A 17,072-nucleotide genomic window follows, 5' to 3' on the forward strand; every position below is an offset into this window, starting at 1 on the left:
GAAGGAGTGTGCGAGGAGACGGCCCTTGACTTCCCCCGACTTGGTCCCTACCGTCCCCCTAAAGTGTCTGGATACCAGATTAGCTACCCCAGCTTTCTTGGTGGGAAGGGAGGAGAAGAATTGTTGGGGAAAGGCACGTGAACGCAGTCTATGCCAATCCTTGGGCAACAGGTGGGTCTCCTGGAGCAGGCACAGGTCCGCCCCAGAGTTTTCTAAGTATGAGAGTATCGCCCGTCTCTTAATAGGGTTATTTAGGCCCTTGACATTGAGTGTCAGTATCTTCAGTGTGGGACTAACCATTGTCGTAAAGGGTGGGTCCAAGTGCGGTGAAGCGTGCACATGTATCCGGCAAGGCAAAGTAATAGAGTGTCAGCAGTCCAGTAATAGCAGATCCCTTTTGGCACACTGGTTCCCCCCCAAACTCCCCCCCGCCCCGTCCCCCCATCTCCCTCCAAGCAACCACAACAGTTCCCCACCGGGGAAGGATACTGTCACCAAAACCCCCCAACTCCCGCTCCCACCCGAAACCCCAGTTTCACGTTTTTTGAGTTCCATGTGGTGAGTCAGGAGAAACTTCCTCAAGATGCAAGATCAAGGATTTGACTGTGCCTGATTTTTCTATCATTTTTTAATCTGACCATGTATTATCTTTGATGAATTGTTTTTATTCCTTTTACATTTTTATCCTGTTTGTATATATTTGTGGCTGTTCTTTTATGGTGAAATACCGAAATAAAGAAATATTGGAATGGAATGGATTAAAAACTAGACCGGAAGTAGATGAAGTTTAAGCTGTTATAGTTGTGTTCTTTATTCTTCCTGCAGATTACTATCCCTCCAATATGAATAGCATTCCTGTGCAAGACTGGTTCTGGAAACGTTTTTTTCCTCAGCAGTAGTTGTCGAGCTTTGCCAGGTGATGTCATGCAGCATCATCCGCAGCTTCACCTGCTCAGATGTGGCAAATCTGTATCATACAGGGCATCTGTGCTCATGCTGGAGTCTTTTATTGTTTTTTCAAGACCTATCAATATGGGTCTCAGGCTTTGTTTTCAGGTTTTTATAGGTGAAATTCCTCTACAATTGCCAGCAATTAGGTTAAGTGTCTCTTAAGGTTTTGGGCTTTACACCCTGTTGCAGATATCTTAAAAGGATTTCCTTATCTTAGGCACATGACCTCTGTATGCATGACCTGCATGAACGGTCTGCAACTCTTCCTCCTCAGGCCAAAGGGCAATGGAAACCCAAGCTTTTTTAGGCTAAGGTCTGCAAGGACACCTCATGGCTGTCCTTTTCCCCATCTGCTAAGTCTCCAGATGGGGGATGATTCTCCCCAAGAGGTCTTTCCAAAAAGTACACCATAGATGGAGAAGGCTTCTTCCTCCACGAAATACTCCTGTAACTGTTCAGAGATACATTTCCTGATGCCAGTCTCCTCCTCTTTGTTGGAGGCGCTGCATATTCTGAAAAATATTGAGTAGGAGTTTCCGGCTCCATCTGTCAACCTTTCTCAGGTTGAGGCCTTTTTCTCAGGCCATGCTGAACATTTTCAGTACTGGCCTGCTAGCCTGTGGGTCATTCACCAAAGGTGGTGATTTTGGTGGCCTGAACCAGACACCCCATCTACTCACCTCTTTGTTGCTGCTTCGGAGGAAGTTTTGTGTACTAAGTTGATAGCTGCTCCGCCTTGGGCAATGGTGGTATTGACAGCTAAGGTGGTCTCTTGCTAGCAGACTTTGGCACTGCATCCACTCTTTAAGTCAGTCATCCTTATCTGAGTGGCAAAAGAGAAGGTTTGCACAGGTTTTGAAAATATCCCTTTGGCTGAGAACGTCGTTAGTAACAAAGTTTGGCCAGGTTTCAGAGTTTTTGGGATTGGATTCCGGTACCATTGAAATTCCCACCATACCGTGGGTGCACAGTTGACTATAAGTGGGAGCTGTTTGCCTGCATCCTACTAATGCAGGTAGCCTTCACCTGGACATACAAAATGCTAATGACATTGACATTCTTTACCCCTCAGGCCCTCATTCAGAAGTTTGTTCATTCAATTTTGTGTAAAAATCAGTGCTAGAATTGGATTTGCTCACTGCTGAAGCAAAGTACATTTCTGTGGTCAAAGTCCTGCAGCGTTCTTCCACAGTTTTAGAATCACTGCTTCCATTTAGTGAGGCACTTTTTGAGCCAGTTCTGGCTACCTGGAAGAAACCCTTTTCGGGCCCACCATCCAGACAAATTGCACAACATCATAGGTCAGAGTCCCCTGACCCAAAGTTTTTGTCATCACACCCTTCACCTGAGAGGTGAACGTTCAAGCCTCAACCACCAAACTGAACTCAAGTTCTTTTTGTATGGCTCCCACATACCAGGAGCCCGAAGAATTCACTCCTCTTTGCAGGAAAGTCTCATCGGGCAGTTTGGCTTCATGCATTGAAATGCCACATTCCTCTTGACTATCAAGTCCATGCCTTAAGGTGAATGTGCTAAACTGATGGCAATCAGCCTCCCAGAACACACACAGAAACTCTTTTGGGACATTTACAACGATGCCCGGGATACCCTGAAACATTTTTTTGAAGTGTGGCTTGGGCTCTGTGAAGACTGCAACCTTTTCCATGGCCAGGCGGGTTACCCTGCATTGTCGCCTCTAGATGCAATCTTTAGGCTTCTCAGTAGATGTCCAGGCAACTCGAATGAACATCCCCTTTAATAGCTCTTAAGGGAGAAGCCTGATTTCTACCCAGAATGTTTAAAAACACTGAGGCACATTTGCTGGGCCTGATCTCCATGGAAAAACAGTTCCACTGACACTACTTTTGCTTCTGAAGCTACTCTAGATCACAACCGCCACGTCAGCAGCAAACACTCCAGCTGATCCAGACACCGTAAAATATCGAAACCTTCTTTCAGATCATGGGCAGATCCAACGGATACTAACACCTGCAACTGCAGAATCTCCAGTCTGTATCTGCTGCCTCAGAACCACTTGACCAGCTTGGATAGGTTGAAAGGTTTCCCATTTCTTATCCAATTGTGAACAAAATGGCATATCGCTGAGTCTGCCAGCTTACTTGCAAACGTTGCACCCTCCCCTCTCTGTCATCTCATCTGGACCGCTTTCTTTGCCCCGGACATGCTGTGTGGCACACACCTTGATCTTATAGGTGGAGGTTCTTGCCCTTTTGAGAAAATTGTTTAAAAATTGCTGCCCTTGGAGGAAAGGGGCATAAGAATGTACTGCCTTTGTTTCCCAAGAAGGGTGAAGGCATGAGGCCTGTGCTGGACCTTCATTTCTTGAGCCTTGTCATTTGGCATGACTAGTTAAAGATTCTGTCCCGAGCCAGGTTCTCTTGGCCCTCATTGCAGGAAATAGATAGGTTGGTTTTCCTCGATGCCTACATTCATCTATCTATTATCCATATTCATAGGTGTTCACTATGATTCACCATGCGGTCTCTGTACTATCTGTTTGTGGTTCTACTTTTGGTCTGCCGACCTTGCTTTTAGTATTCACCAAGTTACTGACCGTAGAGGTTTTACGTATTTCTGTACTTGCACGATTGGCCCTTGGAAATGGGCTTTTGTGTGCTGCGTTTAGAATATGATCCACGCACCATCACACTCCTGCTTGATTACAGCTTTACCATGAGTACCTAGAGGTTTCACCACTTTCCCACACAGATTGCAGAGTCCAGTACTGATGTATGTTACAAACACACTGATCTCTGTTCTATAAGCGCTATGCATATTGGTTGCACTTGCCAGGTGGCCAATGGGCACCTTTCAGGGGTGCCCGAGATGGCAGCAGCTCCAGTATCAGGGGACCCTCATGACTCTGGTGCAGATTTTCGAGATTGCTTTACCAGACCTTCATTGTTGTATGGGCCCTTCCAAACTCGGTAGAAATTGCCATTTTAGTGCTTAAAAAGCCATGGGTTAGTGTTCTGAATGCCTGCATGTTGAGCTAGAATGCTCATCTCCCCTATAGCTAAACCAGGTAGCTCCATCGAGCATCAGACAAAAATGTTCGGTCTCAGGTGTCGAGGGAAGAGGTTCACTGACAGACAGGGTGGGGACAAGGGGCAGGGGCAGGGGCAGGTGATGGCAGAAGACAGAAGCTGGAAAGAGTAGGAGGGGAGAGGGTTGGGGGAAGATAAGGTCAGGAGAGACGCAGGAGCGTTTGCCCAAAGTCCGGCTAGGTAGGTGATAGTCAAAGTAGGGAGTTCAAAATTAATCTCCCCTATGGTTCACGAGGTAGCTCCACCGGGCATCATACCGAGGTAGCTTTAGAGTTGAGGCCACAGAGTTGAGACAACAGAGTGTAGTGACGCAGGCTCCGGTCACCGTCCACTAGAGTGGACACTGTTGTAATGTCGTCTTCTTCATTAACTGTGGCACCCCTTAGGCTGTCCCATGTCTAAGGCGGTTTCGGTTTCACTTTTCCTCCCAGGTGCCTATGAGGGTGTTCTTTTCTATTGCTGCCTCCGTCACCACTCCTTCAAATCCCCATATGTTGGACCCTAAGTCTGTGTGGTTTAGAGTTTTGAGTGCGACTGGCGTCACTTTGTTCGGCCGGGTGTCAGCTCCATGGGTCAGCTCCACGGGGCCCAGAAGTGAAAGCTTCGCGCCAGCACGTCTGCAGGTAGACTCCCCAGGGGGACGCGTGTGCCAAAGGGTTAAATATCCAAATTCAAGCCTGGACAGTATACAGTTATGTGGATGGGCTCTACATGACTCACCATATAACAGAAGTAGAATGGATATTATAAGCTACTAGAAACGTATGTAGAGTTTAGATTAATTTATCACCTCATGGTTCCTCTCCCCACACCTCGATGGGACATCGATAAAGTATTAGGAACCAATGCCGACACATCAGTCTTCACATTCTAAATCATATCCTGGGCTGGTGAAGTCGCATATGAAGGTGCATGGGGGATAGTTACTGCAGAGGAACAGTGTCTGGATCCAGTGTTGCACGTATAGGATATTCGTCATATGAGGAATCTGTTGGAAGATCTATTTTCCTTCAGAAATATCATTAGCAATGGTAAGTAAATGTTCTTTGGTCCTTATCACTGTTATAAGGTGAACCAAGAATGTTGCAGGTTGACTGAAAAATTAAGAGCAAAAGGTCTTTCGATTCAAATGTTTGTGAATCTTTGATGGTGAAGCCCTCATTTTCACATTATTTTAATTGGAATGTGTCACTCCCATTGCTCATTGCCTTACCTTTGTGAATACTTTTCAGAAGGCACAATAAATCAAGAGCAGGTGCAACTGATTCTTATAAAATATTAACTTGATTACCTTTAATTTCTCCCATCAGGTGGTTTTACTGAGTCCATGGCCTAGTAGCAATCGCAGTGGTGCTTTTTTGTGGATGAAAGTCAGAAATGTGGTGCAGGGCGCAACACAGTTTCGGCAGGCACTAAAGAAAAAAACGCATAGTGCTGGGAGTTCTTCTGTGTCAGGTATTAACATTAATTTATCACCTGAGATTTTTTGTACATGTTCTTTGCAGTTTGAATACTAACGGTCTCCTCTTCAAACTCCTACATATATTTCATAAAACAGTTGATCAAAATGCAGCGTTTTCTAGTCACCTTGCCTCCCAAGTCATCACTTGAATCAAAGCCATTAAATTAATAATTCCTCTGAGCATCGTAGCTCAGAGGCTGGGTTTGGCTGTCCTAAGAGTTTCTGCACATCAAGAGGCTTCATTTTGCCCAGTGTACTGATGTTGAAAAAGTTTTGTTGGTATGTAATTTACATGGGAGACTGAGGAAGAGAAGCAGCATATGAATTACACCATGTGGGAAGGACAAAGTGATAGGTTAATAGTATTATGCCAGTAAAGAATTAGTATGTTGTATGGTCTCTGCCAAGGTAACCCCTGGCTTGGTGAGGGCTGCAGCAGTGTATGTGGTTATTGAATGCATTGTTGAAGGCCTGACTATGTCGGCGGCCTGCTGTAGAACCTTTGGTGTAAGTGATCAGACGGATATTTGCTATATTCACTTACTAACTAGTTCGCCTCGGTTGAAACATTATATGATTTATTCCACTTAATAAATGGCAAACTAGAATAAATCCTCTTCCAACTATAAGCCACAATACATAATCCCTGCATTGCTTCCATTCCTATGTTTATGGGGATACACAGAAAGATGAACTGCCCCATTTAAAAAAAGACTGCTAAAGTTAAACAGTTGTGACAGTTGTGACAGTTAAAAGGGAAAGCGCTCCAGTAATTCTATCCCACCTCATACATTAGGTCAACAGGAATGTTGTGACATCTATTCCTTTCTCAATTTACTTGCCACAGACATCTTCTTGTAGATCTTCCCTCTCATATATGCCAGCGTAAGGGTGATTGGAAGCCTTCTCACCATCACAAATTTAAAAGTATCCTCATATAAAGTTAATGCATTCAGACTATTTCATCCAAACACACAAACAAAATTGATTCATACTATTAACAGAGAATGCTTTATGAAACTTCACAATTGCATAGGATGCCATGGTTGTTCAGATGGCGGGAAGGATATAAAAAGGCAAAAATTAAGAACGAATGAATATTATCGAGCGCAAATTAGCTATAACTAATAGCTATAACTAATCAGTCAACCAACCTTTGAACTTTTAAGCGTTAAGTTAGGCTGGCCATTTCAGACATATGCAGAGTCCCTGGCCACTGACTCCGAGCTGGCAGGCTTACAACATAGAGCAGGAACGTATGTCTTGCCTCTTCAGCATGAGCCCTATACCCCTACAGTGTCTAAGTCCATTCTTAGGAATTGCAAGTGCAATAAAGCCATAAAGAGTATATGGTCTGAGAGTGTCATTACGAACTCCACAGCACCATAATGGATTTACTGAATTCTGGGAAGTTTGGTAGCAAACGTCTCCGCATAATAAACCCACACTGATTGCTGTGTGGGATTTATTATACAATGCAGCCTCTGGTTGGTTTCCCGACTGTTGAACACCAGCCTGCCACCATGAGACCCCTGGAGTGCAAGCCTTCGCTCTCTGGGCCCAGAAACAAAGCCTTTCCTGGATAGAGGTCTTCCACCTCCCCCAGGTCGGGAAGAGACGTCTGTAGCAGGGGAGCTTCAAAGGCCTTGCAGCCTTTGCAAGTGACCAGAGCCTCTCTTGCTATCAGGAGCAGGCTCCCTTCCTGTCTCACCCCCTTTTTGTCTGAAAGACAGACAGGACAAATTTGAACATCCCAGAACGTATGCCCACCTCTGCCAACCCCCACCCTTCAGGTGAGAGAGGCGATGTGAAGCATGCTCTTCAGCGCCTGCCATCTTGCAGATGGCAGACACTCTCCAATCAGGTTTAGGGATTGTGCCCACTCCCTTTTGTGGGGTGAGAACACTAAGGGTGAAGCCACCTTAAGGTCAGTAGCCCATTGGCTACTGCCTCAAGACCACTAAAACGCCCTGAACCCAGAATGCAGATTCCTGCAACCTACGAAAAGGAGGACGGAAGACGTTGCACAGCAGAGGTGACTACAGAGCAGAACTGACATGGCCCCAGCTCTACATGCCCGTCTGCAGGTTCCGGAGAGCCTGCGCCAAAACCCCTGTGAGGACTGACTGCCTTCAACAAAGACCAGATCTCCTGCAAACAGCAGCTCTGTTCTAAAGTAACTCCAAAGACAGAATCCGAGCCTGCTGAGGATGAAGAAACAACGCCTGGAACCCCCATCGTACCCTTCGCCTAACTCCCGAGTCCAAGTGGCCCACGGTTCCCAGCGCTCGAGAGTATGTGTCCACTGTAGGTTGACCCCTCCAGGACTCCCCGATGACACCTGCAGCCTCTGCAAAGAGACCCCCCACCGCGATTGGCCTGTTAAGGTTAAATCCAACCTCAGAAGGCACCCCTGTATCTTGTCGTCCAGAGCCCTTGAGAAGAGGACCTGAGGTGCACGTACTTTCCCGAGCCCTCCAACGTACCTGCCCTGCTGTTGGTTCCTTTCGGAAGACTTCATGAACCGAGCCTGCGGCTAAAATCCAAAACCAGCAGCCTCAACAGGATTACATTGGGCTTCCAACCCCTCCTAGGCACCCTGCACCCGGCCGTCCCTGCGCCGCTGGTGGTGTGGACTTTGTGTTGACCTGCGACCCCGCCCCTATGTCCTGACTTTATCCCTAGGAGCTTGGCTGCCGAGATTGAGTGGCATGCCTGTGAGCAGTCCCAACCATGGTGCCCCATTGGCTAACATTGGCATCCTGTAATCTGCATCCGATTGCTCTAGTTCCGCAATTTGAGTGCCTACCTAGGCCTTGGGGAAACTTGGTCCTAACCCCTAAAACTCCCACTTGTAAGGCGTTTACTTACCTGTAAAACCAATAACCATTTTTTTTCCCATAGGAACCCATGTTATGAGATTTTGGGCCTAAATGTTCTTAGTGTTGAATTGGTGTTTGTATGGAGAAAAGATAACTAAACTGCAAAGTATTAAAAGTCTTACTTACAGTGTATTGTAAGATCCCTAGGTGTGGTATCTAGGCATACCGCCCCTAGTACTTAATATAATCCAAAAGTAATTACTGTGTAATTCAAACAGCTTTTTTTTTAAAGTGATACAACCCTGCAACAACTGCAAATCCATCCTTAATTGCATTTCTGTGTAAAGGTTTACAGTTAAAAGTATATTTTACCTACCTGTACCAAGTCCTGCTTAGTTCTAGAAATAAAATAAAAGTATACTTTATTTTATACTTACCCAGTTGGTCTGGATTCAGTCTTTGTGTGTGTGCATCAGTCTTGATGGAGTGAATACAAATACAGGCTTAACACACCCTCTGGATAAGCCTCACTGCTCACCCACTGTACCATAAAGAGAGCTGTTAGTACTTACCTAATTTAAGTAGAAATAAAGTTCCCTTGGTGGAAAATAAATCTCTATATTACCTACACAGACTACAGCCCGTGTGTTAGAACTTACACATTACTAGATAAAGCTATATTCATGCAGAGGTCGGTGAAAAAAGTATTTTATTGTTATAAAACCTCAGATATCATAGTTAAAACTCGACAGGTGACTGTATGTACTGAAAAAAACAATTGACAATATCACAAACATATACAATACAATTGCAATGAATAAAACATAATTGTATCTAAGCACAAAGTTTAAAACCAAATATATGTAATTTTGTTAAAAAACAGAAGATATTTTTTAAACCAAACCTAAAGTAAATATACCGACAAGCAGATGACGGAGAGACAAAAAAGGACAGTATATTTTGTCATAAGGTAACACATCTGGGTTAGAAAAACTTTCTTGGTTGATCCTAGATACAATCTCAATATTTTCTTTCTATCGGATGAGCTGTTCCCATAAATTGTGTAAGGTGCAGCGTCGACGCGTTTCGATGGTTATATTTAATGTTCCACCCTTTTCAAGACCGTAATATGTCTCTCTTATTTTAGCCACTGATTGGTTGCCGGTTGCTCTTGATTCCTGTAGGCAGACACAATTAATTAATTCTTTTACATTTGGGCAGTTGGTCCCTCCCATATTTGTCTTACTACGTCACTTATCTTCAAATCACAAGGTATACACAAGTCCTACCATTTGTGTTCCGGGGAGAGGAAGTATTTTTCGCCACAATCTTTTATTTTTATCCTATTTGGTTCTATCGAATGGGCTGTTCATAGCTTCTCTAATACCTCTTCCAAATCTACTAAACCCTTTGTATCGTTAAGGGGATAGATGGCAAACTAATCACTCATTTTATCCCCCCTCCCCTTGGTGGTGCTAGTCTCTGTTTATTCAGAAAGGGGGCTCTGATCGCGAAATGGGTTACCTCATTTCATGTCATTCAATCCTATAGTATATTCGTTTTGTGGACATATCTTGGTCCCTTATACCAAAGGTTCTAAAAAATAAATTGATAATAATATATGGTCAGTACCCTGCCATATGGGATATTCCTCACTTTATATTTAGCGCAACAAACCCCTTTCTTACCTCAACATGAAACACCACCTTAGGTAAGAGTTAATTCTGTGACTGTTGTGTTGGTAATTTCAAATATCCGGCGTTCTAAAGAGGTTGATTCACAGCTTTCATCTAGGAAAAAGGGCTGATGTTAGTTCCATTTGCTTCCTGATCAAGGGAAAACCGATTTTTATGGGCACATTACTGTTAGCCTCTCTACATTTTACCTGATTGCGGTCCTGTGTTTTGTTTTTAACTACCTTCCATTGATTCAAGAGCACGGAAAAAGTGGTTTTTAAATCCGGCGCCCTCCAATGTTTGGTAATTCACGAATCTGGATCTATGGATGAAAACTATCTTTAGTTTTATTGTTTTACTCTTGGATAAGTGTGGTGCTGCTATTTGTATATGGGGAAAAAAAAGAAGAAGAAAGAACTTCACCTTTTCCATGGGGCGTCGGCTACCGAATTCTTTTCCGGATATCTTGCTCTTATCGGCAAAGTATTATTCCCACTACACACTTTATATCTTTTTCAAACGGGACCTCTGCAATATAAAATTGTAGCAGAAATCCCACCCATTAGTACTCGTAATATAGTATAAGGCTTTCCCTAATTTTGAGGTCTCCCTGCACATTATGATTATCTCCATATCATTTCAGAGGTGTCACGTGGCAATCCGTCCTCTCGTCTTCCAAACGCCAGAACACTGTGGTTCTCGCGGCTTGGATTTCAATTTCCTGTGGACTATCACCCCATACGCCCATAGCTAATTGTTTTCAGCGGTGCACCCCGTCGCGCGCATTCGCTCATCTCATGCGACTCAGAAAGTCTCTGACTCTAATACAGTTTAATGCGGCTCCCCGCGATGTCTTGTCGGCTGCCACATGACTCCAGCTTTTAGATATTCAATAAAAAAATCTGCTTGGAGTTCCGTTCTTATTCGTTTTTTCTTTAAATTTAGGATTTTTAATAATTGTTTGCGACTACTACTATTCGTCACAGATCTTCCCTCTGCCCGTGGGTTTTGATTTATGAGCCTATTAAATTGATCCTCTGTGAAACCGAACGTTTTAAAATTTTCCATTTTGTTCACCGGGAAGGCTCTCTATATATGGATGGACTGAAGGAACTACAGTCCAAGCAAACCTCTCCAACCCAAAAGTGCTGTACCACAAATATAAAAAGAAAAAGAGAGGGACCCCTTTGACCAGACATGGGGATTAGGTTACTACTGACAAGGGGACTCCCTGGGCTCTGTGCACACCATACCTTACTTTGGTATAGTATATACAGAGCCAACTTCCTACATTGTCCCAACCACGAGTGTATATTTGTTAATTTGGCTAATTTGTTATGGTCACAATGCTGCATGAAATGGAAAAGAGGCATTGTAGATATACTGTTGCGGCACTGTACATTTGAAAACGCAAAGCAACATTTGAAATATTTATAGCCCATGTACATGGTTATGTTGCATACTACATTTTGGAATTAAAGTATTAACAGCATTTCAAAATTTAAAAATGTGTACTCTAAAAGTGTATGCACTAGAGATGGAACACCCGTTTTCTCGAGTATTGAATCTTTCATAGATTCACATGCTTGTATCTTCCCCGTCGTCATGGTGGGAGTCTCACGGTAACAGAATGACTAAAGCAGTATCATAGAGTAAAACACTGCATAGAAAGTCCCATCGGGGACCATAATATTTGGTTGCCAAACCTCCTCATTATTTGGACCAAAACTCAGCCAATCAGCTGCCAGCCCTGACATCACACTCCCCAGCAGACCCATCATACCTCGGATTTCCAATCGCCTTCGTGTGAGAAGGAGTCTCCCTGAGCTCTGCTGAGTTTTGTTCCTGTGAACATTTCACCTTTTCAACTGAAAGTTTCTTTCTTCTGGATTAAGGTACTGTTTTACTTACTGTACCTACAATGGCTGAAAGCTCTAAAAAGAGGCTTTTCAGGCCTGCAGATCCTGTGGAAAACCTAGACTATATTCTGAGGATCCACATAAGGACTGTTTGTACTGCCTCCACCCTAAACATGTCCCTAAGGACTGCAAGCACTGCAGAACCTTCTCAGCTAAAACCTTGAGAGACCGGGAGGCACGACTATTACTATGGCTTCAAAAGAAGAAGGCCACTTCAGATTCAGACTCTGAGGAAGAGCTTGATTCTCAGTCATCAAAGAAGAGGAAGTCTTCTGCTCCTGAGGAAAAAATAGATCTAAAAAAGCAGAAGACCAAAGAAAAAGAAGCTTCTTCTTTACCTCGAACCCCCTTAAAAAAGTAATCTGTTTCAAGGGAGGTGTCTTATGCCCCCTTCGTCTAAGGTGGGAGTTTCACCGGCTTTCACTCCTGTGAAGACGATGATATCAATGTTGACGACGACGACATTGTCGAAGTAGGGTTCGTCGGCGATCCCATCGACAGGAAGATCAGCGTTGACATCAACAGCATTGACATCGTCGACGACCGCCTCGACGATGGCCTCGGCATCTTCGTCGACGGCTCCATTGACGTTGACAACATCGACGACGATAATTCGAATTTAGTCGATGGGAACATCTGCTCCTGTCGAAGACACCTTGTAAGTCTCCGAAGACGAAACCATCCACATCTTTAAAGTTCTTTCCACCGTCGACGGGCTTGTCGACGATGAAGAAATATGACGATTTTACCAGCTGGACTAACCTCCACCTACACCTTCAATTTAAAAAATTCGATCACCTCCAATTATTACAATTAGAGATGATTAATGGACAGTGACGGAGATCAACCAGAAGGGAAGCCTCTTCAGTTGGGATAGAATGGGATCAATATATTATTCCTACTACGCCGTCTCCATCGCCGTCTCCAGCAAATTCACCTCCTCAGGATATTGGAGGATTCCATGATATTATTGAAAAGGCCTCAAAAAGATTTGAACTCACGCTTCCGGTCCAAGAAGCAGAATGTTTTCTTTAGGATTTCAAAGAGGAGTCTAGAAAATCTATCCGAGCAATCCCAATCCCAATTATAGACTTCATTTGGAATGAATAACAAAGAACCCTCCCCGAGCGATCAATTCAAAATAGAAAAATAGTGTCCATTCTTGAAAATCTTTCTCCAACTTAATAGTATTCCTCAGTTGGCACAGTTTCGTCAGTGTATCCGTATTCCGTATATGCAATTAACACAGTTCATATAATCATTGTATTCCAAATTATTGTTTATTTATCCAAAATTCTCAATCCAAAGAAACAGCAGCCAACACTTGTTTCGTCGTTGTTGAGCGCCCTGGTGTATACCTGGTTACCAATCATTTGGAATGAAGGTTTGAAACTGATGAAAAATCCAGCTTCTGCCACAGACTCGGTGCTTAGGATAGAGGAACAGTATAGGGCACCAGAATCCTCTCCTGCATGTTTAATTGGGCATTCACGGCCAGAGTCAGTGGTGATGCAGGCAGCACAACGCAATTGAAAGAATCCAGTCTCAACCACTTCAGCCCCTACAGACAAGGAGGGAAGACGTATGGATGGAGCAGGAAAGTGTTTTGCTGTGTTAGCGGCAGCAGCGATTAGAGCTGCAAATGCGTTAGTTCTCCTCAGTAGATACAATCGTCAAATGTGGTCCGATATAGTTCCATTGATGTCACATTTGCCAGAGGATAAAAAGGAAGAGGCAGCCCCCATAATCCAGGATGGTTCCAGAGCGGCCTTTGAGTCTATAGATAAAGCAATGGATATGTCTTCCCTTTCATTTAGTCAAATGGCAGCGGCGGTGGCGCAGCAGACAGGGATGACTTAAAACCACTTTGTTTATTCCAGAGGTCCAAGCGAGATAATTGACATGCCGTTCGACTGAGAAAATCTGTTCGGAAAGCACATCGATGAGGCCCTTGAAGGCATCAAAGCTGACACCGACACAGCACGTGCATTGGGCTCTCTGCAACAGGGCAGGTTTCAGTCCTTTCGAAGGAGAGGGTCGAGAGGACAGTATACTCAAAGACCAACATATCAATCTGGCAGATATCAGCCTTGCAATCAGCAGGGGTATCGCCAGTTTTCAAGTGGACAACTGTTTCGATCCTCCGGTTCCTCGTATCAGCAACAGTCAAAAGGAAAATGTTTGGCAAGAGGTAAGTCTCAACAGCCTAATAGAAGACAGTGGCTTCAACACAGCACCCTTAACTGAATGGGGAGGGGCACTCCTATTTTACACAATAGAGCAAGATAATAGTTGCTGGAGCTTGAACACAGCGCCCGCCACTTGTTCAAGCTCCAACAACCATTATCTTGCTCTATTTTAACAAGAATGGAAGTCAGTAACAACAGACAAATGGTTATTGGACTTAATTCATCAAGGCCATACCCTGGAATGTATACAAAAGCCTCCAAATCAACCTCCTATTCTCAGAAAGCAACAGCACAATTTTATCAGTCAGTCATTAAAACTTTATTCGGGTTATTACAACCATAAAAGTATACACAATACATTTATAAAACTTTATAAAAACACAAAATATATAAAATTTGTAAAATTGCAAATCAGTCCTTTCCGGGAGGAAACCCCAGTAACTTTGTTATTAATCAGTATCCTCCTAGGATGTGAAAATTACAAGGGTGAACATGAGAAAACATATGTGACCAGGTCTTCCAAACATAATACATACATTGAAGTGCAATCTCGTTACCATACGCCTATACCTCTGTACTCTGGAGAAACCCCCTGACTCGGCTCATGTATTTACCCAAGGCGCAGGCTATATCCAGATTTACCATCCCCACCAGGAGATCTACAGCTTGCTTTCTATTCATAATCCTATAAGTTTTGAATAGCGGGCCTAAAATCTCCTTACGTATATCAAGGGTCATCCTACAGTCTAATAAAATATGAATAATATCACAGGAGGTACCTAGCGTACATGTGCAATTGCCATTACTATTTATCATATAATTTTTAACCCTGTTATTTACATAACAGGGGTTTATGCCCATTCTCAGTTTTAAAACCTCTCTTCTTAAGTGCTGATTCGGCAACCTATCCAAGTAAGGGTAGGAGTGGACTTCTGAAATCCATACTTGGATCATATGGGACACCGATATTTTTTGTCGGAGATACTCTTGATCGCATATGCAGGACACATCCGCTCCCAATGACCGTAGTTCTTTTTTGCCTATATTGGTATGTCCTAACTGGGTATCTAGTTCTATCCCTAGCTTCCCATAGGCTTCCTTTAGTGAGAGTCTTGTTTCTTTAGCCCACGATACCTCGCTGGAGGCAATTTCCTCTCTACACCACTGTGATATTTTTCTGGGAGGTTCCCCTGTCTCCAGACGCTGCCAGAACCGTATTAGTGCCATCCTGGATGTAATTGCCCAAGAAGTGACTCCTATCTCCAATCTTGCTGCTTGTACCATTGCTGATTTCGGCAACGAGAACAAGCTTTTTAGGATCATACCCTCCTCTTTATCCCAACCTTTTTTCCCGCTAAGGAGGAGAACCTCTGATCCATATAGGAATTGCGCGGGGACCATTGCCAGGTAGGCCTTTATAGCCGGCCTATCTGACAAGTCTCCGTAGAAGCTATTAAACCTTTTTAAGCCCTTTATAGAGGCTGTTGCCCTGATTTTTAACGCTTCCAGATGGGTGGTCCATTTCAAGTTACTAGTGAACCATACTCCCAGATATCTGTATTCCGTTACCTTCTCAAGTTGTTCCGTACCTAAATACCAAGGGAAACGGGTCTTACTTTTGCCGAAGCATAGGATTTTGGTCTTTTCCATATTTACTACCAGTTTTTTATGTAAGCAGTATTTATGGAACATATCTAGTTTCCTCTGCAAGCCTATCTCCGTCTGGTCCATGATCACCAGATCGTCTGCATAAAGCAGACCGGATATATGGTTACCCCCTAGCTTTGGGCTAGCTCCTCTAACCTCTTTTAGATTCCGAGGTAGGTCCGCTATAAACAAAGAGAATAGCAACGGGGCTAATACGCACCCCTGCCTCAGGCCATTTCCAATCTGGATCTTGCCAGATAATCCACCATCCTCGTCCAGGACTACCTGGGCCCAGTTATCTGTATGCAAGGCCTGAATAAGGGCTAACAGGTCTGCGTGTAACTTATAGCCTTTCAAGGTAGACCATAGCTGTTCCCTGCTTACAAGATCGAATGCTGCGCGGAAGTCTACAAAGCAGCAGAACAAATTACCCCTTTGCTCTATAGACTTCCGCGCTACCGCCCAGAGGGCAAAGCAATGATCCACTGTTGAATGACCTTCTTTAAAACCCCCCTGTTCAGGAGGTACTATATCATTATCTTCAGCCCAATCTTTTAATAGACCCAGAACGATTTTAGAGAAGACTTTTTCCCCAATGTCCAAGAGATTTATCAGGCGATAGTTTTTAGGGGAGTTTACGTCGCCTTTTTTGTGTATGGGTCTAATAATAGCCCCTTTCCAGCTATCTGGTAACGTTCCTGTTTTTAGTATTCTTAAGAACGTTTTTGCGAACAAATCCGCCCACCAATCTATATTTGTTTTTATGATAATGGCGGGTAGATTGTCTGGACCAGCAGCTCATGTTAAGTTTAATTTGGCTATCACAATTTTAATACGACCTTGGGAGAACTGCTCCATTACTTCACCCCTCACTCCTGGCCAACTAGATGGTACTATTGCCTCCCTTCTTGGCCATTTGCCGTAGATCTCCTCAAGGTAGATTACCCACTTATCCTCTGGGACAGAACATTGCATGGACCCTGCTGTTTTCCCCGCACATTCCTGTATCAGTTTCCAGAAGCCTTTGACATTCTTTTCATCGATTGTCGCTAGTAGGTTCTTCCAGCAGTTTTCTTTGAAAGATCTTTTTTTGTCTCTAATCAATGTCTTATATTTTATCCTTAATTTCTTAAGGGCTAGAAATTCTACTTCATTATCACTCCGCCTAAGGCTTCTTTCCTTCTTTCTAATAACGGCCTTTGCTTTACGGCAATCTGCATCAAACCATGGGTTACTAGTTGCATGTAGTGGAAGATTCCTTCCCAAGCTATGCTTCCCCCGTTTAATGTTTATTCTGAGGCATTCTACGAGTTGTCTTATCATATCCTCATACCAGGG

At 43.8% G+C, this 17,072-nt stretch overlaps 1 protein-coding gene across 2 annotated transcripts in view; it reads left to right on the forward strand.

Moving 5' to 3' along the window:
* DENND4C (DENN domain containing 4C) overlaps window positions 1–17,072 on the forward strand; it is a 1,503,495-nt gene that overhangs the window by 853,497 nt on the left and 632,926 nt on the right. For both annotated transcript variants that reach the window (XM_086951990.1, XM_086951991.1), the window contains exon 20: window positions 5,330–5,474. In XM_086951990.1, coding sequence (XP_086808116.1) covers window positions 5,330–5,474 — 145 coding nt within the window. The remainder of the gene's footprint in view (window positions 1–5,329; window positions 5,475–17,072) is intronic.

The sequence above is a fragment of the Lissotriton vulgaris genome, unplaced genomic scaffold, assembly GCF_964263255.1.
Source record: "Lissotriton vulgaris unplaced genomic scaffold, aLisVul1.2 SCAFFOLD_247, whole genome shotgun sequence".
NCBI classification, from domain to species: domain Eukaryota; kingdom Metazoa; phylum Chordata; class Amphibia; order Caudata; family Salamandridae; genus Lissotriton; species Lissotriton vulgaris.